Source organism: Delphinapterus leucas, chromosome X (assembly GCF_059928025.1).
Source record: "Delphinapterus leucas isolate spDelLeu-1000000601 "Yukka" chromosome X, BTC_Dleu_Yukka2, whole genome shotgun sequence".
In the NCBI taxonomy this organism is placed as follows: Eukaryota; Metazoa; Chordata; class Mammalia; order Artiodactyla; family Monodontidae; genus Delphinapterus; species Delphinapterus leucas.
Genome location: NC_143150.1, coordinates 112,130,026 through 112,157,248, shown reverse-complemented (window position 1 = coordinate 112,157,248; position 27,223 = coordinate 112,130,026). Strand labels below are relative to the sequence as shown.

Here is a 27,223-nt window from a genome sequence, read left to right as displayed (position 1 = left end):
ACAAAGAAAAAAGAGAAAGATACAAATGACCAATATCAGAAATTAAAAAGAGGACATTACTACAGATCTCACGGACATTAAAAGGAAGGAATATTTTGAGCAACTCTATCCCCACAAATGTGATAACATAGGTGAAAGTGACCAATTCCTTACAAGACAGAAGCTGCCAAAATTCACACTAGAAGAGACAATCTGAATAGGCCTCTACGTATTAAAGAAATCCAATCAGTATGTAATAACCTTCCAAAAGAGAAACCACCAGGCCTGGATAGGTTCACTGGTGAATTCTACCAAACATTTAAGGAAGAAACTATACCAATTCTCTACAATCTCTTCCACAAGACAGAAGCAGAGGGAATGTTTCCTAACTCATTCTATGAGGCTAGCATTACCCTAATACCACAACCAAACACCTTATAAGAAAGGAAAACTAGAGACCACTATCTCTCATTAACATAGATGCAGAACCCTTTAACAAAATATTAACAACTCAAAGCCAACAATGTATAAAAAGAATTATACACCAATATATATATAACCAAGTGGGATTTATCCCAGGTAAACAGACTCACAGATATAGAAAACAAACTAGTGGTTACTAATGGAGAGAAGGAAGGAGGGAGGGGCAAGTAAGGGGTAAGGGATTAAGAGATACAAACTATTATGTATAAAATAAATAAGCTATGAGGATATATTTACAATGCAGGGAATATAGCCAATATTTTATAAGTATAAATGGAGTATAACCTTTAAAAATTGTGAATCACTATATTGTACACCTGTAACATATAATACTATACATCAACTATACTTCAGTTTTAAAAAACGAAAAATAGAATAAAATCAATTAATGTAATCCATCACATCAACAGACAAAAGAAGGAAAATCACATGATCATATTAATAGATGTAGAAAAAGCATTTGATAAAATCCAATACCCATTCATGACAAAAACTCTCGGCAAACTAGGAATAGAGGGGAACTTCTTCAACTTGATAAAGACTATCTACAAAAACCCTACAGCTGGGCTTCCCTCGTGGCGCAGTGGTTGAGAGTCCACCTACCGATGCAGGGGACACGGGTTCGTGCCCCAGTCCAGGAAGATCCCACATGCCGCGGAGTGGCTGGGCCCGTGAGCCATGGCCGCTGAGCCTGCGTGTCCGGAGCCTGTGCTCCGCAATGGGAGAGGCCACAACAGTGAGAGGCCTGCGTACCGCAAAAAAAAAAAAAAAAAACCCCTACAGCTAACATCATACTCAATGGTGAGAAAACTGAAGTTGTCCCACTAAGATCAGGAATAAGGCAAGGATGTAACCTCTCACCATAGCTTTTCAACATTGTACTGGAAGTCCTAGCTAGTGCAGTAAGACAAGAAAAGGAAATAAAACGTATACAGATTAGGACTTCCCTGGTGGCGCAGTGGTTAAGATTCCACCTGCCAATGCAGAGGACACGGGGTCGAGCCCTGGACTGGGAAGATCCCACATGCCGCAGAGCAATTAAGCCTGGGTGCCACAACTACTCAGCTTGAGCTCTAAAGCCCACGAGCCACAACTACTGAGCCCACATGCCACAACTACTGAAGCCTGTGCACCTAGAGCCCGTGATCCACAACAAGAGAAGCCACCGCAACGAGAAGCCTGCGTACTGCAACAAAGAGTAGCCCCCACTCGACACAACTAGAGAAAGCCCACGCACAGCAATGAAGACCCAATGCAGCCAAACTTAAATAAATACATAAATTTTTAAAAATGTATACAGATTGGGGAGGAAGAAATAAAACTGTTTTTCTTCACAGATGACATAATCATCTATGTAGAAAATTTTAAAGAATTGACCAAAAAAACCTCCTAGAATAAGTAATTATAGCAAGATTGCAGAATACAAGGTTAATATACAAATGTCAATCACTTTCCTATATACCAGCAATTAACAAGTGGACTTTGAAATGAAAAACATATTACTGTTTACATTAGCACGCCCCAACAAATAAAATACTTAGGTATAAATCTAACAAAATGTGTACAAGATCTATGTGAGAAAAACTACAAAACCTTGATGAAAAATATCAAAGAACAAAATAAATGGAAATGTATTTCATGTTCATGGATAGGAAGGCTCAACAGTGACAAGATGTCATTTCTTCCCAACTTGATCTATAGATTCAATGCAATCCCAACCAAAATACCAACAAGTTATTTTGTGGCTAATGATAAACTGATAGTAAAGTTTATTTGGAGAGGGAAAAGACCCAGAATAGCCAAATCAATATTGGAGGAAAAGAACAAAGTTGGAAGACTGGCACTACTCAACTTCAGTACTTACTGTGAAGCTACAGTAATCAAGAAGGTGTGGTATTGGTGAAAAAATGGATAAATAGATCAATGGAATGAAATAGCCCAGAGATAGACCCACATAAATACAGTCAATTGATCTTTGACAAAGGAGCAAAGATAATACAATGAACAAAGATAGTCTTTTCAACAAATGGTGCTGTAACAACTGGACATCCACATGCAAAAAAAGGAATCTAAATACAGATCTTATACTCTTCACAAAAATTAGCTCAAAATGGATCATAGATCAAAATGTAGAACACAAAAGCATAAAACTCATAGAAGATAATATATGAGAAAACCTAGATGACCTTAGGTATAGCAGTGACTTTTTAGATACAACACCAAACACACAAACCATCAAAGACACAACTGATAAACTGGACTTCATTAAAATTAAAAATTTCTGCTCTGCAAAAGGCCATGTGAATGGAATGAGAAAAACCACAGAGTGGGAGAAAATATTTGAAAAAGACACAACTGATAAAGGATTATTATCCAAACTACACAAAGAACTCTTAAAACTCAACAATAAAAAAATGAACAACCTGATTAAGAAATGCAAAAAAGATCTGAATAGACACCTCACCAAAAAAGATATACAGATGTTAAGTAAGCAAATGAAAAGATGTTCTACATCACATGTCATCAGGACATTACAAAATAAAACAACAATGAGATACCACTATACCCCAATTAAAATGGCCAAAGTACAAAATACTGACAACACCAAATGCTGGTGAGGATTTGGAGCACCAGGAATTCTCATTCATTGCTGGTGGGAACGCAAAATGGTACAGCTACTTTGGAAGACTGTTTGGCAGTGTCTAACAAAGCTAAACATGCTCTTAACATATGATCTAGCAATCACACTCCTTGGTATTTACCAAACTGAATTGAAAACTTATGTCCACACAAAAACCTGCACATAGATGTTTATAGCAGCTTTATTCATAATTGCCAAAACATGAATGCAACCAAGATGTCCTTCAGTAGGCAAAAGGATAAACAAACTGTGGCACGTCCAGACAATGGAATATTACCCAGTGCTAAAAAGAAACGAGCCAACAAGCCATGGGGTAACCTTAAACGTATTACTAAGTGAAAGAAGCCAATCTGAAAAAGATACGTACTGTATGCTTCCAATTACATGACATTTTGGAAAAGGCAAAACTATGGAAACAGTAAAAAGATCAGTGGTTGCCAGGGGTTGGGTAGGGGATAGATGAATAGGCAGAGTGCAGAGGATTTTTAAGGCACTGCAACTGTTCTGTACGATACTACAATGGTGGATATATGTCATAATACATTTGTCCAAACCCAAAGAATGTAAAATACCAGGAGTGAACTCTAACGTATTAAACTATGGACTTCGGGTGATAATAACATGTCAATGTAGGTTCATGGACTGTAAAGAATGTACTACCCTGGTGGCAGATGTTGATAATGGGGAGGCTGTGCGTGAGTGCGTAAATGGGAACCTTTGTACTTTCTGCTCAGTTTTGCTGTGAATGTAAAACTTCCCTTAAACATAAAGTCTATTAATTTTTGAAAATGTTAAAATTTACGGTATTCCAGAAATTACATATTTTACAACTATTTAAACTTAGGATGGAAAATTTTAGATGTCAGCTTAAAAATCTGTAAGAAGGTGTATAGTTTTTCAAAATTCTTTTTGGGATTGTGGGGAACAAAGAGTGAAGACTCTTAGTCTAAGAACGGTTTTCAACAAAGGCTTCAGCATCCACTAGGAAGCAGTTTTGGAAATTTGTAGGGCATCTTTAGTTGTCATTATGATTGGAGGCAGCAACTGGCATTTAGTGGGCAGGGTGCCAACAATGTTAAACATCTTTTTTTAAGTATTTATTTTATTTATTTATTTATTTGGCTGCACCGGCTCTTAGTTGCGGCATGCGGGATCTTCGTTGCGGCATGCAGGGGTCTTTAGTTGCGGCATGCGGGGGTCTTTAGTTGCGGCATGTGGGATCTAGTTCCCTGACCAGGGATCGAACCCAGGCCCCCTGCATTGGGAACATGGAGTCTTAGCCACTGGACCACCAGGGAAGTCCCTAAACATCTTGCTATGTGTGGGGCAGCCCCACATGAGAATTTTCTAACATCCTGTAAGATTTCTGAATGTCTCTGCATAATTATTTTAAATTATTTGAATCTAGACCCTAATTTTGTTTTACATATAACTGCAAAGTATTTCTGGAACAGCTGTGATAAATGCTGAATTTTAGAGGAAGGCAACTACTATATACATTGAAGGAAGATTGTTCTTTCTCATGGGATTTGAGCTACCATGCCCCTGTAGAAATCTGCCTACACACAGGTGGTTGGAGATTCTGTTTAACAGACTAGGAATCAAATACAATTAAATTAGTGGAGACACATGAAATATGGGCTTACACTGAAATTTTAAAAACTTTTATTTTATTTATTTTTATTTTTGGCTGTGTTGGGTCTTTGTTGCTGTGTGCAGGCTTTCTCTGGTTGCGGCAAGCGGGGGCTACTCTTCGTTGCGGTGCGTGGGCTTCTCATTGCAGTGGCTTCTCTTATTGCGGAGCACGGGCTCTAGGCACATAGGCTTCAGTAGTTGTGGCTCACGGGCTCTAGAGCGCAGGCTCAGTAGTTGTGGTGCACGGGCTTAGTTGCTCCGCGGCATGTGGGATCTTCCTGGGCCAGGGCTCGAACCCGTGTCCCCTGCATTGACAGGCGAATTCTTAACCACTGTGCCACCAGGGAAGCCTGGCTTACACTGAATTTTATTTTTTTTATAAATTTATTTTATTTTATTTATTTTTGGCTGTGTTGGGTCTTTGCTGCTGCATGCGGGCTTTCTCTAGTTGTGGCGAGCGGGGGCTACTCTTCGTTGCAGTGCGTGGGCTTCTCATCGTGGTGGCTTCTCTTGTTGCAAAGCATGGGCTCTAGGCGTGTGGGCTTCAGTAGTTGTGGCACATGGGCTCAGTAGTTGTAGCTCACAGGCTCTAGAGCTCAGGCTCAGTAGTTGTGGTGCACGGGCTTAGATGCTCCGTGGCATGTGGGATCTTCCCAGACCAGGGCTTGAACCTGCGTCCCCTGCATTGGCAGGCAGATTCTTAACCACTGTGCCACCAGGGAAGTGCCTACACTGAATTTTATTAATAGGGTGGTTAAAAATATTTCATAGTGGACTTCCCTGGTGGCGCAGTGGTAGAGAGTCCGCCTGCTGATGCAGGGGACACAGGTTCGTGCCCCGGTCCGGAAAGATCCCGCATGCCGCGGAGCGGCTGGGCCCGTGAGCCATGGCCACTGAGCCTGCGCGTCCGGAGCCTGTGCTCTGCAACGGGCGAGGCCACAACAGTGAGAGGCCCACGTACTGCAACAACAACAACAACAAAAAATTTCATAGTATTGCCAATTGTCTTAAATAGAATAATAATGTATCAGTGGAGAAAATAACATACTGAAATTATTTATTACTGTTTACATTGCTTGTAGGTTTTCACTCTTACTCTGTCACTGTCTCCAGAAGGCTTCATACCACGTTTTTACAGCTTCATGTATTACTGCTTCATTTCCCATCTATACTCTAGTCCCTGTCACCTACCAAAAGATATGGTCTCCATGGTTGTCTTAGTAGTTTAACATGCCCTTGGCTTCCATGGAGAATCCATGTAATAGCCATTGAGGGGGGTAGCTACGTTTCTTTGTAAATCTGCTAGAGAGAGAGGACACTGTTTACTGCATTACTTGATGCTGCTTAGGCAACAACCCTCTGAAGCATCTCAGAACTCAGGGCAGGAGGAGCTGGTTCTTCATTGGAGAGCAGTATCAGCTCTAACATCTGAGAGCTATGGAATGACCATGTGGATCCTTCTGCCATAGCTACGAAGGAGTTCGGGATTTCTTGTGGGAATTGTTCTCCTTCCCTTTTGCTTTAATTCTTGGCTCTGAACTCCTGTCCATATTCATTTCTCTGAGTACTACATCACCTGTGCTTTTATGGAAAGTCTCCTTAAGACATAACAAGTCAACAAAATAACGCATCTAGTTGTCGCTACCACGTTTTCTCCACTTGTCCCAACATTCTCATATAGGCTGGTGGGAAGATCACCACACAAGGAAGGTTCTGTGCTCTGGCTTTCGTGTGCCCTTCACTTCATTCAAGTCTCTGCACAGGTGTCAACACTCCAGAGGGTCCTCCCCTGACCTCCATACCTGAAATGTCCCTCCTTGCCCCACCAGCCACTCTTTCCCCTTACCCTATTTTACATTTCTTCATAGAACCCCTACCTCTGCCTCCCCTTCAGACTCTAAGTTCTCTTGAGGACACAGTCTGCTTCGATCATGGCTGCATTCTCAGTGTACAGAAGAATGCCTGGCACATAGTAGGAGCTCGAAAAATAGTTGTTAAGTGAAGGAATCATTCAGTAAATCAGAGAAACCATTGTCACCTAGTGACCTGGACAGCTGCTGATATTAATTTACTGCTTTCTCCAATTTACCTGAATGTGCTGAAAGTCACATTTTTCCTTTGCCTTTACTTTTGATGTGCTAACCCAGGGCCAGGGCAGTGTTCCCGTTAAGTGTTGCCTACACCTAACCACCTCCAAACTTGGGTTGCCAAAATGACCAAAGCCCAACCACTGCAGAGGTCTCCCCAGGACCCCAGCAGCTTAGGACCAGACTCCAGGTGGTAGTGCTCATGCGAGAAATGATTTTCCACTCAAAATAAAGGGAAATGAACTGCCTTGTATCACCTCTTCCTTCTGGAAAGGACTCCATTCAATAACCACATAGTCACCATGCTTGGCAAAATCTGCAAAAGATTCCTCTCAAATATACAAAAAGTAGTTTTAAACTTGTAGAAGATAACTATATATATATGTATATATATATATATTTTTTTTTTTTGTGGTACACAGGCCTCTCACTGTGGTGGCCTCTCCCATTGCGGAGCACAGGCTCCAGACGCACAGGCTCAGCGGCCATGGCTCACGGGCCCAGCCGCTCCGCAGCATGTGGGATCTTCCCGGACCGGGGCACGAACCCATGTCCTCTGCATCGGCAGGCAGACTCTCAACCACTGCGCCACCAGGGAAGCCCAACAAAATATTTTTAAAAACAGATATGTAGTCTCTTACCATCACCTTTTTCCCTCACAGTAGAGGTCTAAGGGTTGATGGTGTCTAGTTCATGTAATGCCACAAAAAATGATTACAGTGAAAGGAAATGGTGTTTCCAGAAGCTACAGAGATGAGACTCAGGTCTTGCAGGTCAGAAACTTTCCCTTTTACCCCAATTGAAATCTGTAGGCCTTTTGGAAGAAGAAAATTTTATGTCTAACTGCCCTTCTCTCTCCACAAGCTTATGAAATCAGTCAGTTCCTTCATTGTAAACCAAGATTACCTAGGTATATAAATCTCTATTTCTTTAATACACAGCACATAAATTCAACTAATTGGGAACTGCTGTAAGCCACTACCATTAGCACAACATGGCCCTAAGTACTGTGGGTCACACCAAGGAAACAGACAATGACCTTACTTACCATTAATCATCCTGAATCCCCTCAGGTCTCTAAGATTTGAAATCAGAATAATATTGCTTTTCTCCTAACCCTCTAGGAAATTTCAGAAACAGAAATTGGATCATGCCTCAAACACAAGAAGGCATAAATGGAGAACATGAAGCAGTTACCCTTGGTGGTATTATTTGTCTTTCTCTGGGAATCAATGGTTTATAATCTGAGGATGTAATTTCCCCTATGGTTTTTTAAATATCATTTTAAATTTCACGCAGTGAACGAGCGATGCAATATAGGCTGAACTGGGAGCATTTCCAATGTGAGGTGTTAATGATGGAAGTCTGAAAGGGGTCCTTTTCAGGAAGCACATTATACAAGAGTTTTCTAGACAAAGACAAAATGCACTTCTTACCTCCTACCAACAAGTAGCTGTTGGGAAACAGTGTTTTTGCTTGCATAAGTGCCCTTGCATGACCTGAGTGGAAGAGGTCAAATATTCCATCTGCGTATACTCTGACAGGTCTGTCAACTGTGGAAGAAAGAAAACATCATCAACAGAACTGCAGAATAAGGAATCCCAGTCACCTGATCCTTCCATCAGTACAGCACTGTAATAAGGTTTACCTGGAGAAAACACAATGTCTACAAACCATCAGTTTCATATTAGTGCACGAAATTAACTTTACCAAGAGGTTCTTCTAAGGACATCAAAGCAGAGTAAAAACGTAACAAAATTAAGATTGACCCAGAACACACATTTTTAGCCGCACAGCACTGGGGAGTTTTCTTGATCCAGAGGAGAGTCTCAGGTGGCTGAGCTGGCAGATTCAGACACACCAGACATAATCAAAGGGTTGACAGAGTCAGCCCAGCAGGAATATCGAGGTAGGAGTGACTGAGGAGCTCAATGAAAAGGACAAATGACTTCATCCTCGAGTCTGGCAATCCTGAACTAAGACCCCTGAGTCCTATTCCCAAAGGCAAAGACACAGCTGTGCACCTCTTCCAAGTCACCGTGGCAGCGTAAAATCAGCCTTGGTAGGAGTATTTACACCATAGAGATTGGCAAATGCTCAAATCAGAGCTTATTTCCCCCTGGAGGGCCAGTTGTTAAACATTTACCAGCATACACTGCACAAAGGTCACTCCCTATTCTCTTTGGTATCCTAAGACATGTGGCGGGGTGTACATGCCCCAAGGGGAGGAGTGTCAGGGAGCAAAAGTTACATGGGGGGGGTGCTCAGGGTCGGAGGCGAGTGACCCACACTACAGTCATTCCTAGGGAGAAGGGTCAAGAGCAAATCGGCCACAAGAGACATTCTCGCTGTGGCATACGGTGCTTGGGAAGTGCCATTTCTTGAGGAAGAGGGACACACTTCACCAGAGCTTCCCGGGAGCCAGGAGACTGCACTAGGAACCGCAGGATGACACTTTTGCTGAGTCAGCCAAAGACCCATCCCCTCCGGTAAGAGGGAGACATAGGGAGGTAGAGGGGCTGGGTGCCAACTTTTACTTTCACACCATTTTGGATTCTCAGCAAAGGAACTAGAAAATGAAAACATGGCGAACGACAAACTAAACGTGGCAAACTGAACACACACACACTTAGCTCCACTTCCGCTCTAACACCACAAGAATTACAGAGAAAGAATTAAAAAGGGATAATCCCCCAAGGGCAGAGGAAACAAGAAAGGCAATGACAGTGGATTAGAGATGTCAACAACATTTTGGAAAGTTGATTGTCAAGTGCCGAATATCTACAGAGAACAAGAGTCAGAGGTGGGGCAGGTAGGGAAAGGGATTGCTGGTTGGTTTGTTTTACGAGCCTAAGAGTCCTACTAACTTTTTAAACTAGATGCACGTATTATATTGATGTTATAAATTTTAAAAAAAGAAATCAATGCACACGTCTGTTGAATGATCTTTAAGGCTCAGATTTAAAATTGTGATTATTTCTTGATGTAATACAACCTCGTTAATTTAGAACATAAATTGAAAGGAATATTACATTAATATATTCAGATGGTACAATGTTTCTAATAAATTAAATTTCTCTAATAAACAAAACTCGAGAGACTTTCTGTCAGATAGGGAATTGCAATTATTCCCAATTATACACCGTTTTGAACAAAGAGAATTGCCTTCACAGGATTATACTGTATTCTAAATAAGGCACGGTAAATAGAAAATACTTTGAAATAACAAACTGTCTAATGAGGGATCCTTGGTTTCAAAGCTCTTATTCAATTTGAATTCAATTGAGGAAAATTTGTTTTAAGATATAAACCCCAGGGGGAAGCAGATGGCAGTTTTGCAAAACTTTGTGTTATTGATTCAGAAGTGATCAAGATAAATAAATTCAGGAAGCAGGGAGGAAAGAAAAGTAAAGAAAGATGATATAATTACTGAGAAAAAAGGCCATTTAGTAAATTTGTGAAGAGTATTCGTGGAGTTGATTTTGCAGTAAGCTCACTTTTTAAAATTGTAGTGTGTCTGCAATTCCTAGACTGGGAAATTCTGCAGGACCAAAAAAAAAAAAATCCCTGATCTCTTCAACAAGTAAACTTCAAGAAAAAAAAAGAAGAGGGAAAGAGATAGAGGGGGGGACTTGGAGATTAAAAGATATTTTAAAAACACCTCAACATATTGTAATATATAGATATTATCTGGATTTGGGTTCAAACAAACTATAAATAAATGATGACATAAGATAACTGGAAATTGGAACACTGGATATTTGATGATATTAAAGAATTGCTGTTAATTTTTTAGGTGAGATAATGATATAGTGGTTATGCCTTAAAAAAAACCCAGAGTTCTTATTTTTTAAGACATATATACACAAGTATTTATGGATGAAATAATAGGAAGCCTGGGATTTTTTTTCAAATAATTCAAGAGGGGAGAGTTGATGAGGGAAGGCTACAGGATGGTGGTTGGTAGGTATGGGTGATGGACACATGAAGGTTCATTATATTGTTCTACTGTTGTGAATGTTTGAAATTCTCCATAATATTTTTTAATAGACTGTGGTTTTGTAAGTTAGTTGGTATGTTTATTTGTTTTACTCTTTTGTTCGAAGTTTTTCTGGACATCCTTTTAGGCATCTGGGGACTCTCTAGAGGGTCTGTGTTGGGAACCACCGGCCTGTGAAGCTAGAGGTTTGGCAATGATCAAAAGGTGGAGCACACCTATTCCATGGCCATGGTGGAGAGACCTTAAGGTAGCTCCCACTGACCCCCATACCTCCTGCTGTTCACACCTTTGTGAGATCCCCTCCCTTTGAAGTGGGAGTGGGACCCATGCCTTGCTTCTAACCAGGAGAATATGACAAAGGTGATAGATGTCTCTCCCATGGTTATGTTATAGTATATAAGACTCCACTTTGCTAGCAGACTCATTCTTTCTTCCTTGGTGGCTTTGAAGAAGCAAGCTGCCATATTTTGAGAGGGCCATGTGGCAAGGAACTGCAGGTGTCGTCTAGGAGCCGAGGGTGGTCTCTGGCTGACAACCACCAAGAAGCTAGATCCTTGGTCTTAGAGTTACAAGGAAATAAATTCTGCCAACAACCTGAGTGAGCTCGGAAGCAGATCTAGCAGATCCACCAGTCAAGCTTCCAGATGAGAACTGAGCCCTGGGTGACACCTTGAATGCAGCCTTGTGAAACCCTGAGCGGAGGACTCAGCTAAGCCAGGCTTGGACTCCTGATCCATGGAAACTGTGACATAATGAATGTGCAGTGTTTTAAGCCATTAGGTCTGTGGTAATATGTTACATAGCATCTCACACCATATACAAAAATTAGCTCTAAATGGATCATAGACCTAAACGTAAAGCTAAAACTACAAAACTTCTAGAAGAAAACAGGAGAAAATCTTAGTGACTTTGAATTTGACAAAAATTTCTTAAATAGGAACCAAAAAGAACATGGTATAAAACAAAAAAAAAGTTATATATTAAACCTCATTTAAAACCTTTACTCTTCAAAAGACATTTTTACAAAAATGAAAAGGCAAGTCTTAGGGAGAAAATATGTATCTGATATAAGACTTGTATCTGGAATATATAAAGAGCCCTCAAAACTCAATAGTAAGATAAACAACTCATTTTTAAAAGGGCAAAAAAGGGCTTCCCTGGTAGCGCAGTGGTTGGGAGTCCGCCTGCCGATGCAGGGGACACAGGTTCATGCCCCGGTCCGGGAAGATCCCACATGCCACAGAGCGGCTGGGCCCGTGGGCCGTGGCCACTGAGCCTGCGCGGCCGGAGCCTGTGCTCCGCAACGGGAGAGGCCACGACAGTGAGAGGTCCGCGTATCGGGAAAAAAAAAAAAAAAAAAGCTACAGAAAGGGCAAAAAAATTTCAACAGACATTTCACCAAAGAAAATAAATAGATGAATGGCAAATGAGCACGTGAAAAGATCCTCAATACCATTAGTCATTAGGGAAATACAAATTAAAGCAACCCTGAGATACTACTTCATACTCACTAGAATGACTAAAAATTTAAAAACTGTTGATCATACCAAGTGCTGACGAGGATATCGAGCAACTGGAACTCTCATACACTGCTGCTGGGAATGTAAATGGTACAAATACATTGGAAAGCAGTTGGGCAGTTGGTTAAAAAGTTAAACATACACATACCATACAGCAAGATAGGAGGCAGTCAGCAACTACAGTGCATCTGAATTCACATTTTTGTAGGGCATGTTATGGTGTTTCTTGGTATTGTTTCAGATTCAGGCAACAATAAAAGGGTGATTATTCATTTTTTATTATGGCTCTTCAAATGCAGCTTATTAACAATGCCTTAAAAGTACATATGATTTACAGAGCACGTGTATTTCACTTAATCTTTCCATCAAGTCTGTGAGGTAGGTAGAGGAGAGTGGACTTACTATCCTCTCTCATAGAGGGGAAAATGGAAGCTCAGCGAAGCTGAGCAGCTTACCCAGCATCATATAACCAACCTATGATGGAGCGTGAGTGTAAACCAAACTCCACTGCTCTTTCTTCTAACTCATGACGCCTTCTAGAAAAAGACATGCCATTATGGAGTCTTTTAAAAAAGAGAGAGAGAGAAAGACAGACTGTTACTGAATGCCCAGTAATTATGGTAACTGGTATTGCTTTTGTGTACAGCTGATGTGCAAAAGAGGTGGCACAAAATTTAACCTTTTAAAATCTAATAGTTACCTATCTCACAAAGTTTACATAGTTTTATATAAACTTAATCATTTCCTTCTACTTAAAGCCAGCGATGCTCTTTTCAATAAATGATGATTGATGTTTGCTTTTCAAAATACATTAAATTTAAGTTAAAAAAGAAAGAGTACGTTTTTTAAAAAATTAAGTAAACTACAGTACAGGTGGCACAGAAATAAGGCAAAATTCATTCAGGTGGCTTTTGAAAAATGAATTTGGAAAACTACACATATCACTGTGTGAACAGAATAATACAAATTCCCTTTCTGTGAAGGAAAACAGGAAATCAGAACTGAGTTTCCCTTTAAGAAAAAATGTCAGCTTTAATGAAAATGAACCTATGAAGCAATCACTTGGGCTTTTCCTTTATCTCCAGGCAGATTACTGATTTTCTCTGTCTCAGGATACATACTAAACCTTAGAGGGTCATACCTCCACAGCTGGACTATTTGAGCTAAGATCAAAGGTGCCAGTTCCACTCAACAACAACAAAAAACAAACAACCCAACTGAAAAATGGGCAGAAGACCTAAATAGACATTTCTCCAAAGAAGACATACAGATGGCCAAGAAGCACATGAAAAGCTGCTCAACATCACTAATTATTAGAGAAATGCAAATCAAAACTACAATGAGGTATCACCTCACACCACTCAGAATGGCCATCATTAAAAAGTCTACAAATAAATGCTGGAGAGGGTGCAGAGAAAAGGGAACCCTCCTACACTGCTGGTAGGAATGTAAATTGGTGCAGCCACTATGGAAAACAGTATGGAGGTTCCTCAAAAAACTAAAAATAGAGTTGCCATATGATCCAGCAATCCCACTCCTGGGCATATACCCAGACAAAACTCTAATTCAAAAAGATACATGCAGGGCTTCCCTGGTGGTGCAGTGGTTGAGAGTCCATCTGCCGATGCAGGGGACACGGGTTCGTGCGCCGGTCCAGGAAGATCCCACATGCCGTGGAGTGGCTAGGCCCGTGAGCCATGGCCACTGAGCCTGCGCATCCGGAGCCTGTGCTCTGCAGCAGGAGAGGCCACAACAGTGAGAGGCCCGCGTACCACAAAAAAAAAAAAAAAGATATATGTACCCCTATGTTCATAGCAGCACCATTTACAAGAGCCAAGACATGGAAGCAACCTAAATGTCCATCAGATGAATGGATAAAGAAGATGTGGTACATATATACAATGGAATATTACTTAGCCATCAAAAATAATGCCATTTGCAGCAACATGGATGGACCTAGAGATTCTCACATTAAGCGAAGTAAGTCAGACAGAGAAAGACAAATACCGTGTACATGGAATCTAAAATACAATACAAATCAACACATCTACAAAACAGAAACAGACTCACAGATATAGGGAACAGACTTGTGGTTGCCAAGGGGGAGGAGGGGTAGGGAAGGGAAGGAATGGGAGTTTGGGATTAGCAGAGGCAAACTATTATATATAGGATGGATAAACGACAAGGTCCTACTGTATAGCACAGGGAACTATATTCCATATCCTGTGACAAACCATAATGGAAAAGAATATGAAAAAAAAAATATATATATATATAACTGAGTCACTTTGCTGTACAGAAGAAATTAACACAACCTTGTAAATCAACTATACTTAAATAAAAAAAAATTTTTTTAAAGGTGCCAGTTCCGGGACTTCTCTGGTGGCACAGTGGTTAAGCATCCGCCTGCCAATGCAGGGGACACAGGTTCGAGCCCTGGTCCGGGAAGATCCCACATGCTGCAGAGCAACTAAGCCCGTGCATGACAACTACCGAGCCTGCGCTCTAGAGTCCGCGAGCCACCACTACTGAGCCCATGTGCCACAACTCCTGAAGCCCACACGCCTAGAGCCCGTACTCCACAACCAGAGAAGCCACCGCAGTGAGAAGCCCACGCACCGCAACGAAGAGTAGCCCCCGCTCGCCACAACTAGAGAAAGCCCACGCACAGCAACGAAGACCCAACACAGCCAAAAATAAATTAATTAATTAACTTTAAAAAAAAAAAGGTGCCAGTTCCAATTGCTCTACTGTGCTCCTTCTCTTGAGGTTCATCACCCTCTGACCTCACAGATGAGGTCCAGGAGCTAAAAGCTATGAGCAGCCTCTTTTAGAATTTATACAGCAGATCCTGCTTGGGCAGACCTAAGACCGCGAAACATAATGTAGGCAATTGTATGAAGTCATAAAATGGGCTAGAGAAGGAGTTAGTGAAAGACTTCAGTTGCAGCTATAATCTTGAAGCTCATTATGAACCCCCAATACAGGTCTCTTTTGTCTTTTTGAAGGGATGCTCAAGACGGCGCCACAGAAAGGTAATGGCTTCCTAGTCTTGAAAACTACCAAACATTTCAAAAAAGTAGTGATGTTTTTCTTGTTTTCTTAAATAATAGTCAAACAGCAAGATATTTTTAAAACGCTGTGAGCTTCTCTAGTAACAGGACAACACTCCAACAATTATATTTAGATAATCTCCATGACACTCCCTCCAACCACTACCAACAGTTACTTTTTTTTAACATCTTTATTGGAGTATAATTGCTTTACAATGGTGTATTAGTTTCTGCTTTATAACAGAGTGAATCAGCTATATGTATACATATATCCCCATATCCCCTCCCTCTTGCGTCTCCCTCCCACCCTCCTCCCCATCCCACCCCTCTAGGTGGTCACAAAGCAGATCTCCCCGTGCTATGCGGCTGCTTCCCACCAGCCATCCATTCTACATTTGGCAGTGTATATATGTCCATGCCACTCTCTCACCTTGTCCCAGCCCACCACTCCCCCTCCCCGTATCAAGTCCACTCTCCAAAGAAGATATACTGATTGCCAACAAACACATGAAAGGATGCTCAACGTCACAAATCATTAGAGAAATGCAAATCAAAACTACACTGAGGTATCACCTCACACCAGTCACAGTGGCCCTCATCAAGAAATCTACAAACAATAAATGCTGGAGAGGGTGTGGAGAAAAGGGAACCCTCTTGCACTGTTGGTGGGAATGTAAACTGATACAGCCACTATGGAGAACAGTATGGAGGTTCCTTAAAAAACTAAAACTAGAACTACCATATGACCCAGCAATCCCACTACTGGGCACATACCCTGAGAAAAACCATAATTCAAAAAGAGTCATGTACCAAAATGTTCATTGCAGCTCTATTTACAATAGCCAACAGTTACTCTTAAGCAGTGGTTCTTGCAGTGTGGTCCCAGGACAGGCAGCATCAGCACCACCTGGGAACTTGTTAGACATACAAATGCTTGAGCCCCACCCAGACCTACTGAATGGGAAACTCTGGGGGTGGAGGCCAGCACTCAGTTTTAGCAAGGCCTCCCGGGGATTCTAAGCAAGTTAAAGTTTGAGGACCACTGCTGTAATAAAACAGATTATCAGAGTGTGGTCTAAGACGAATATGTGCCTTGTAAGTAATCAAAGAACCAACTTCTTGTCACATTTTAACACTGATGTTAGAAGTTCTAAATAAAGGAATTTCTAACAGAAGTTCCCTCTGCCAGATGCCCACCAACATCCCAAATTCTCCTGGATAACTTGCCAGTGTCATCACCTGAGATAAGAGGGGAGAATTTCTGAGAATAGTCGTTCACCTTTCCTCCATCTCATCCCTCCTGTAGTGACCTGTGCTCCCCAGAGCCCACCACACAGGTATTTCAATATGCACCACCATCTTATTCTAGCTAGATTCTCGGGCTCTAAACCGCGTGGCGGTTAGACAGCCTACAGGTGCCCGATCCCACCCAAGCAGGCTGCATCAGGTCAAACTCTCTCTGATTCTATCTCCAAATGATGAGCTCCTTCTGTTGTCCCAAACTTTCATTCATTCGTTCGTTCACTCAGTCATTCACTCACAAAGTATTTACTGAGCATACAGTACTTCGCTAGGTGCTGGTGAAACAGCAGTGGGCATGAAGACAGCCCCGCCACTACAGAAGATCACAGCTTCCATCTGTCTTGTTCACACACCTGCCACCCTCTGGTTCAAAGTCTGAGCATGTTCTCATTGAGCTCCATGGGCTGCTGTGGCACGTGCTCCACAGGGCAATCCGTTGTAGTGGACAAAGCAGGGGTATGAGGTGAAAGGGACTCGAGATCGAATCCCAGCTCTACCCAGTCAGCTAGGACATTTGACAAACCACTTTTCAGTTCTCCAAGTCTCATTTGCCTTGTTGGCAAATACCCACCTCACTCACTTTTTGCAAAGACTAAATAGAGTACATACAGGGCATAGCGCCCAGCAGATGGAGAGTAAGTTCAAATCCCCTTTCCTTTCCCTTAGAAAAGTAGGATCCTCTTCTGTTCAGGTCTAAAGCTCATCCTTTAACTTGAGGTCAAATCTGCTCTCTTCATAACCACCTGGACTTTCATTGCATCTTTTAGATTTGTTGCTGGGTCACCGTTTCTCAGGGTATGATCTGTAGACCACCAACTTCAGAATCACCTGGGCTACTTGTTAAAAATGTAGATGCCTGGGCCCCATCCCAGATTTAGGGGTGGGAGAGAGCGATCAAAACATCTGCTTCTTACAAACTTACCAGGTGATTCTTTGCAGGCTGGTTTAGCTGCTCTCAACTACCTCCTCAAGCCTCTTCTTGCCTTTCTCACAAGAAGTCTCTACAAAGCTTACTAACTCTGCCTGCTCTGCTCCTCTCTTCACTCCCTCCAAGCTATTCTTTAAGGCGAAACAGAGTGTCATGGCCAACAGATCAAGCTCGAGCACATACAGGTTTGAGATCAAATCCCAGCTTTAACACTTACCAATAGTTCTGAAAGTGTGGTCCCCCAGCAGCAGCCTCACCTGGGAACTTCTTAGAGATGCAAATTCTTGGGCCTCACCCCAGGTGGACTGTATCAGGGGGCAAGGCCCAGCCACCTGTGTTTTAACAAGCCCTCTAGGTTATTCTGAGTCAGATTCAAATGTGAGAACCACTGCCACTTACTAGCTAAATGATCTTCTGCAGATTCACAGCTTCTCTAAAGGCCTCACTTCCTCATCTGTGAAATACTAAAAGTACCAACCATGTAGAGCTGTGACAGTGAAATGACAATACAGATAAAGAACTTAGTACATAGAAAGCACTTAATAAATACCTGCTGTTATTATTAAGCAAACTGTCCTTTGTCCCACGGACTCTATTACATTTGGGATGTTTGGTTTTTTTGCAATGGTGAGTAGAAACCATCAAATTATGCCATCTTAAATGGCTCAAGGCATACCTGCTGGACTAGTCTTATTTTTCACTCCATCCCAATCGACTGGAACGCCATTCATTTATTCCCTATCTTTGTGCCCTCGCTGTTCCTGTCCCACTTATCCAAAATACCCTTCCATTTTCTGCCTACAAAGTACAAATCTTACTTCTCCCGAAAGGATCAGCTCAGGTCTGGGACCAGGTCTTGCGTGACTACTCAAAGCCAAATGAATCTGCCCTTCTTAAAATTGTCAGTTATCATCTGTGCTGCAGGATTTAACCCCTAAGCACATGCATGCATGCTACTGGTGGGTGTTTATCTCCTATCTAGCTGTCTTGTCTCTTTAATTATAGTGAAAGCTCTTGGGAAACAGAGATGGTACTTTATAGTTCTTTTTAAATCTCTTCACTCACCATCTCTGGTATAGGCTAAAGGATTGAACGAATAAATTCCTCGAGCAGAGCCCAGGCACTTTAATTTAAGGCACACTTGGAGAAACTGTTTTAAAACACAGACTTTGGACTTCAGACTATACTACAAAGCTACAGTAATCAAGACAGTATGGTACTGGCACAAAAACAGAAATATAGATCAATGGAACAGGATAGAAAGCCCAGAGATAAACCCACACACATATGGTCACCTTATCTTTGATAAAGGAGACAAGAGTATACAATTTATAAAAGACAGCCTCTTCAACAAGTGGTGCTGGGAAAACTGGACAGCTAAACGTAAAAGAATGAAATTAGAACACGCCCTAACACCATACACAAAAATAAACTCAGGGCTTCCCTGGTGGCGCAGTGGTTGACAGTCCGCCTGCCGATGCAGGGGATGCAGGTTTGTGCCCCAGTCCGGGAAGATCCCACATGCCATGGAGCGGCTGGGCCCATGAGCCATGGCTGCTGAGCCTACACGTCCGGAACCTGTGCTCCGCAACCGGAGAGGCCACAACAGTGAGAGGCCCGCGTACCGCAAAAAAAAAAAAAACAACAAACCTCAAATGGATTAAAGACCTAAATACAAGGCCAGACACTATCAAACTCTTAGAGGAAAACATAGGCAGAACACTCTATGACATACATCACAGCAAGATCCTTTTTGACCCACCTCCTAGAGAAATGGAAATAAAAACAAGAATAAACAAATGGGACCTAATGAAACTTCAAAGCTTTTGCACAGCAAAGGAAACCATAAACAAGATCAAAAGACAACCCTCAGAATGGGAGAAAAATATTTGCAAATGAAGCAACTGACAAAGGATTAATCCCCAAAATATACAAGCAGCTCATGCAGCTCAATATCAAAAAAACAAACCACCCAATCCAAAAACTGGGGAGAAGACCTAAATAGACACTTCTCCAAAGAAGACATACAGACTGCCAACAAACACATGAAAGAATGCTCAACATCATTAATCATTAGAGAAATGCAAATCAAAACTACAATGAGGTATCACCTCACACCAGTCACAATGGCCATCATCAAAAAATCTACAAACAACAAATGCTGGAGAGGGTGTGGAGAAAAGGGAACCCTCTTGCACTGTTGGTGGGAATGTAAATTGATACATCCAGTATGGAGAACAGTAAGGAGGTTCTTTAAAAAACTAAAAATAGAACGACCATATGACCCAGCAATCCCACTACTGGGCATATACCCTGAGAAAACCATAATTCAAAAAGAGTCATGTACCACAATGTTCATTGCAGCTCTATTTACAATAGCCAGGACATGGAAGCAACCTAAGTGTCCACTGACAGATGAATGCGTAAAGAAGATGGGGCACATATATACAATGGCATACTACTCAGCCTTAAGAAGAAATGAAATTGAGTTATTTGTAGTGAGGTGGATGGACCTAGAGTCTGTCGTACGGAGTGAAGTAAGTCAGAAAGAGAAAAACAAATACCGTATGCTAACACACATACATGGAATCTAAAAAAAAAAATGGTTCTGATGAACCTAGGGGAAGGACAGGAATAAAGACACAGAGGTAGACAATGGACTTGAGGACACGGGGAGGGGGAAGGGTAAACTGGGACGAAGTGAGAGGGTGGCATGGACATATATACACTACCAAATGTAAAATAGATAGCTAGTGGGAAGCAGCTGCATAGCAAAGGGAGATCAGCTCAGTGCTTTGCGACTACCTAGAGGAGTGGGATAGGGAGGGTGGGAGGGAGGGAGACACAAGAGGGAGGGGATATGGGGATATATGTATGCATAGAGCTGACTCACTTTGTTATACAGCAGAAACTAACACAACACTGTAAAGCGATTATACTCCAATAAAGATGCTAAAAAAACCCACAGATTTTTAAGAATGATAACAATTACAGTAGCATAGGTTTATCTACGACTTCACAGTTTTTAAAAAAACGCTATGGTATTTTTAACGCAATCTAGTTGTCACAAAAACCTTGTGAAGCAGGTACCATTGGCCCTGTTTGCACATGAGGAAACAGATTCAGTTTGTTCTCATGACTCGCCCAAGGCAGTAGAATGACTAAATGGCAGCGCTTGGGCTCCAACTCCCGTATCCCGCGGCAGCTTTCCCTTGGCTACTTTGCTTGGCCTAGTTTATCGCCGTCGGTGTTTACCCTTCTGGCACTGTGCTGTCATCTCTAAATTCATCTCTCCAATTCAAAGCCAGTGCTGCTCAAATGATGATGGCCTTTCTGCCACTTGAGAACTCAGGACAGGGCCCGTCCGCAGAACAAGAAGTATAGCCTCACCTGGTGTTCCTAAGCGGGCCTGAGCAATGGTCAGTTTCTCATGGGGTGCTTGGCACTGGCAGCTGCTTTCATCTGCAAATGGGGCAGGTGCAGTCAGGGTCTAGAAGGGAAAAAGAGAAAGGGAATATAGTCTGACAAACTTTCCTTTGGCACTAACTTCCCCTGAAGTTTTATTTCTGTTGGCTACACCCATGTGATTAAGTAGAAGATATCTGCTGAGTCTTTTGGAGAAATATTGTACTGTTAGAAATAAAAACGGACGCTGTCATTGAAACCTTTTTTTTTGAATGATGCTTCAGAAATAAGAGCTCTTCAGTGTGTACTGTCTGCCAGGTACCAGATGTGGTCCCACGATGGCTAGCTACTGCTCTCCTCCTATAGGCATTCTATCCTTCTACAGTGCAGGATAATACCATCTCTATATCACAGAAAAGGAAACTGAGGCTTAGCAGAATTAAGAAATATGCTAAGTCATGCCCCTGGAAAGTCACAATGCTCAGCTTTGAGCATTCCACCAACAACGAGGGCAGACTTCAAACATTCAGACTTACCCACACCCGGGGGTACTCGGCTGGAAGGAATGCCATAGTCAGGAGTGTGGCAGACATCTGTATTTCACACACAGCGGCCTGGCCAATCACAAACTCTGACGTCTCTTTAGGGCAAAGGCCAAAGCCGTTATCTGTGCCCCGGGGGGGGCGGGGGGGGGTGCCTAAAAGCACAGCATTTCTGGCGGGCTGCAGATAACTGCTCCTCTGGTAGCTCCCACAGGCACCAACGGCTGGAGGCCCCGCCCCAGGCAGCTTGCGCTAGGGCTCTGGGGAGCGCTGTCAGGGAGATGTAGTCACTTGGAAGCTTGCCCAGGAAGTGGCCCTGCATTTTTGAGTCAGCCTCTTAAAATGAAAACCTCACTCTCTCTAGACAGAGGAAGACAAAGCGAGCAGTATTTTTGTAAACAGGGCAAATGCAATCCCGAACCTATTTGTAGTCTTTGAACCATGTCCTTACCATGGTCATCGCTACATCATCTTTAATATTTTTAAAGCTGAAGGTGACGAGTCACTGTGAACATACTGTTGCATGCATACTCATATTGTTGCATGAATTATTGCTTAGAGATAGACACAGGTGTTCCTTAACTTGGGAAGACTCGACTGAAGAATGATCCACATATGTGACAGGGGGGCTGTGGCCCACTTCTGCCATTCATTTACTCATTCACTCATTCACTCACTCAGTCATTCACTCATTCAAATATATGTCAGGCACTATTCTTAGAACTGGGGATAGAAGCATGGATAAGACCAGTCTCTATCCTGGAGTAGCCCCCATTCTCCTCTGCTCTGCCAAGAAGCCCTCCTGCCCTGTGCCCACCCTCTCCCCACTGTAGCACCTTCCACCCTGGGAGCTGGAGTTCTGCCCCAGAGTTCTTTGGAGACCTCCCAGCTGCCTGAGACTTTCTTAAGCCCCACCCTCCCATTCGGGACTCTGAAAGCAAACCAAGACTTGAGACATGGATTCTGGAAATTTGAGTCTGTTATTGATTCTCTTTCACATACTGTAAGGTGACCTTGTGGGCCGTGATGGGCTAGAGCAGTGTTTGTGATGTAGCAAAGGGGTGCAGGTGCAGTCAGAAAAGCAGAGGCTCTGTAGCCACAAAATGGGGATTCAAATTCTCTTCCCAGCACTTGAAGGCTGTGTGTTCTAATTTGGCTCTCCTAGTTGAAAGGAACTGATACTAGGGACTTCCCTGGCGGTCCAGTGGTTAAGACTCTGCCCTTCCAAAGCAGGGGGTGCGGATTTAATCCCTGGTTGGGGAACTAAGATCCCACATGCTGTGTGGCATGGCCAAAAAATAAAAATAAAATAAAATAAAAAAGTAGAAGGTAGAAGAAAGAAATTTAAAAATAAATAAAATTTTTTTTAAAAAGAAAGGAACTGCTACTAAACGTAGCTCAAGAGATGAAGGATTATTTTATGGCTACCCTGGCACAGAAACTGTGGGGATAAAAAGGAGGAAAGGGGCAGTGGATTAGCCCCAGAGCGCTCTGCGTCAACCTGGCTGCTCCCGCTCTGATTACTCTATGTCCTTCTACTATGTTAAAGTCTCTGCCTTCTCCTTCCTGATAAACTTCAGCTTGAATATGGCCCATTACAGCTTCCTCAGCCTCCCTTCCCAAGCTTCATTCATTCCTACCAACTTTCTGCTTCTTTCCATGTTTCCCAATTCTAGTTCCTAAAGGAAGATCAGATTAGCCAAGCTCATCTTTTCAAACCAGGCCACACCAGGATTGGCTGGCACTGAGTCAGGTGCCACCTGGGGCCCACCGGCTGTAGCTGGTGAAGGGAGGAGGAGTGGCAAGGAAGGTCATGGGTGGCCTGTCACTGCCTCTTTAGCAGGGGCTGCCTTTGGGGCAAGAAATGTATCTGACTTTGTGTGTTCTTCAAAGGAAGCTCCTCACCTTAGTTGAAACTCAGTTTTATCTGTAAAATTGGTACCTATCTTGTAGGGTTGTTGTGAAAAATAGGGATCATGTATGTAAAGTAGCTGGTACTCAATGACTTGGAGCAATTTTTAGTGCTTCTATTAGTGTTCATTATTATATGTCATAATATATAGTACTATATGTTATGATAATTATATCTATTGTGTAGTTCCCCATTGAAACAAGCAAACTCTTGATTGAACTTTTAGGACACAACCCAAATAGGTAAATGAATTGGCAGATGGGGTGAGCTGATATTAATGACTGATTAACCTTTAATCTATGTGGACAGTGACTCTTTTTCACATGATCTGAAATAAATTACTAACTGGAGATCTTTTATGTGCTAGTCACAAACTTTATTAAAGATATAAGGTGCCGGGGCTTCCCTGGTGGCGCAGTGGTTGAGAGTCCGCCTGCCGATGCAGGGGACACGGGTTCGTGCCCCGGTCCGGGAAGATCCCACGTGCCGCAGAGCGGCTGGGCCCGTGAGCCATGGCCGCTGGGCCTGCGCATCCGGAGCCTGTGCTCTGCAACGGGAGAGGCCACAACAGTGAGAGGCCCGCGTAACACAAAAAAAAAAAAAAAAAAAAAGAAGACAGGAAAGATAAAAAAGTAAGTTATTTAGCACCAAAAAAAGTCTATATATTACTATATCTGAAATGATAAATAGCACCTTTTAAGCACAGCCCATAATTAATTTTTGTTTTTTTTTTTAAAAAGGTTTTTTAACAATTAGTTGGGCATCTAGTGGAGGCTCAATAAACACCCATTGCTTTAGAATTGAACTGAGGGCTTCCCTGGTGGCGCAGTGGTTGAGAGTCCGCCTGCTGATGCAGGAGACACGAGTTCGTGCCCCGGTCCAGGAAGATCCCACATGCCACGGAGCGGCTGAGCCCCTGAGCCATGGCCGCTGAGCCTGCACGTCCGGAGCCTGTGCTCCGCAACGGGAGAGGCCACAACAGTGAGAGGCCCGTGTACCACACACACACACACACACATAAAAAGATATAAGGTGTTGTCATTTTCTAAGAAAGCTGTATTCTAGAGGGTGTGAAATCTGGTAATTAAAGTTGTAAAGCAACAGTAGTTACTCAAAGGTGAAAAAAGGTTTATATGCACTGTGCATTTTGTTCTTAATTATTGTGGCCTAGAAGTAGGAAAATGGGAAAAGCAAAGAGATGGAAAGCAGAGAGTATTCCTAAGCGTCCTTGTGAGTCTGTATCATTAACAGCAGTCGACATGGAGAAGGGATATTTCTTGTTATGTACAAGGCACTGTGCTTAGAATGGGGAGAATGTAAAAATAAATGAGTCACAGCCTTGTTCTCTAGAACACTGCCTTCCAAAATGTGGCAGAATACTTCCTGAGCTGAGATTCAAGCTCTGCACTCAGGAAGACTTTGGTTAAGGCTCAGCTACCATCAACCAGCCCTGTGATCAGAGACAGTATTTTTTTAGCCTAAACATCCCAGTATTCCTCCTCCTCTGAGCCAGAGCAAATCATTTGATTTAGAAGGAATTCTATGCTACCAAGTTGTCTCCTCCACCTACAAAGGGCAGACCAACCTCAGGGCAATGGGATTAAGAGAGCCAAAGGCTCCAGAAAGGGACAGGGACTGGTCCAACCTGGCCTCCAGGCTCTATACCAGCCTGCAGGGGACCCAGGCCCTCATCTATTCCTCACCGTTTGCCAGAGCTGGAATGGTTGCAGGGATCCTCTCGTCTAGGCCCTACATAAGACATAAAACTGAGGCCCAATAACATAACTTAAAAATCTTTAAGTGCCTACTTAGTGCCATGTATCCGTCTATATGCTATCAAATGTATTAGCTCATTTAATTTATACCACAGCTCTTCGAGGCAGGTACTGCCTCCACTGAACTGTAAAGGACTTGTCTTCAACAGTGACACCAAGTGGCAGCAAGAAGCAACAGCAGTGGTAGATCCCTCAGGCTCAGTTACCTTTTTGGCTTCCTTTGAACTGAGGACATGCTAGGATTCCTAGACAATTAGGATAAAGGGGCCTCAAAAAGGAGATACTGCACTTCCTGCTAATTAGAAAAGTGAGGGGGGCAAACAATTAATTGAAAAAACAAAAGCATGGGACCATATTTTTACTCAGACTTAGTGAAGTAGGTCAGATGACTTACATATAAACAAGCCTCAACTTAGACTCCAAATCACCAGATCACATAGTCGAGTGTTTACCAGCACACGCTGTGTGTTTCATATGATGCTAGATGTTTGTAGGGTGGATAAGTCGGGGAAGGAAATAAGAAAGGGAAAAACAGAATTGGCTCTGGGGCAGCAATCCTCAAAGGCAAAAGGTCGCCTGTTTAGAATGGGAGGAGGTATTAGTTTAAAAAGGCATATTCAATTTTTAGTAATTTTATATATGGGGAAAAAACTATGCTTTTCAACCTAAAAGTCATAGAAATTAAGCCTCTTGACTGGTAGAGATCATCAGAGGATAGATTATGCCCCCCTAAGGAAGCCATATTCCAAATTTGGGGATAGAGAGGCCCATGAAATTTCTATGTTTACTAGAACAGAGTGAGGATTTTAAAGGGTTAAGAAGCCCTGGCCGGGACTTCCCTGGTGGTCCAGTGGTTAAGACTCCACGCTCCCAGTGCAGGAGGCACAGGTTCGATCCCTAGTTGGGGAACTAAGATCCCACATGCTACAGGGCGCAGCCAAAAAAAACCCCTGGCCCAGAGCCCTGGACCTCACATGTACAAAGCCCTTGCCAGGCCACAGACTTGGAGCTAGGCTGCAATAAAACTTCTTCCTACCTAATTTAAGATTTCACAACACCCAGTCATTGCATGTGAACATGTTGCCTATTTGTCACGCAAGTTCTGGTTATGTAAATGACATGGTAGTACCATACCAAAGCCATATACCCATTGAGCTTTTAAAGGGGGAAGATTAGATACTGGGCATTTCATTTGCAGAATATGTTCAACTGGACATTGTCAAATATTTACTTAAAACAAAAGGTATTAGGCACTATATAAAATATACAATACAAACGTGACTTGAGTGCAAAAATGGTCGGCAGAACCTCTACTTATGCAATAGGCATCCCTGACTGACGAATGGATCAATCAGACAGCAAGTTAATCAACCAATCAGAACTTAGCATAGTACTGCTGATGGTGACACGCCAACTGCAGAGTTGCTTGTTTAAGCTAAGTTATTTATTTATTTATTTATTTATTTATGGCTGAGTTGGGTCTTTGTTGCTGCGCACGGGCTTTCTCTAGTTGTGCCACGCGGGCTTCACATCTTGGTGGCTTCTCTTGTTGCGGGCTTCGGTAGTTACAGCATATGGGCTCAGTAGTTGTGGCGAACGGGCTTAGTTGCTCCACGGCATGTAGGAGGATCCTCCCGGACCAGGCTCCAACCCACGTCCCCTGCATTGACAGGAGGATTCTTAACCACTGCACCACCAGCGAAGCCCCAAAGCTAAGCTCTTTTTAACTGCAGTGAGGCTCTCCAGACAGGCCTGAGTTCAAATCCTACTTCCATAAATCAATGGCCATTATCTTCCTTCTGCCTCTCCAGAATCTACTTTTTCCTCCCCTTCTCTACTCCTCTCTGCATGGCTTTGTGTATGGACTGCACCAATGAGTTCCCTTGCCTTCCCGCTTCCAGTTGGGTTGGGTCCATGGGAAGCACGCAAAACGCTTGAGGGTAGGACAAGAATGAGCTCAG

The 27,223-nt window shown here is 42.7% G+C and overlaps 1 protein-coding gene across 2 annotated transcripts in view; it reads right to left on the bottom strand.

The window, feature by feature from the left end:
- The window catches only part of PCYT1B (phosphate cytidylyltransferase 1B, choline), a 141,392-nt gene that overhangs the window by 77,709 nt on the left and 36,460 nt on the right, over positions 1-27,223 (bottom strand). The window contains exons 1-3 of one of the 2 annotated variants that reach the window (XM_089904663.1): positions 21,570-21,641; positions 21,019-21,118; positions 8,262-8,378 (exon numbers count right to left, since the gene is read on the bottom strand). In XM_089904663.1, the coding sequence (XP_089760789.1) occupies positions 8,262-8,378; positions 21,019-21,118; positions 21,570-21,626 (274 nt within the window). In that variant the 5' untranslated portion in view covers positions 21,627-21,641. Of the gene's footprint in view, positions 1-8,261; positions 8,379-21,018; positions 21,119-21,569; positions 21,642-27,223 lie in introns of those variants that run through there. The other variant, XM_022560462.3, reaches the window with a different exon arrangement.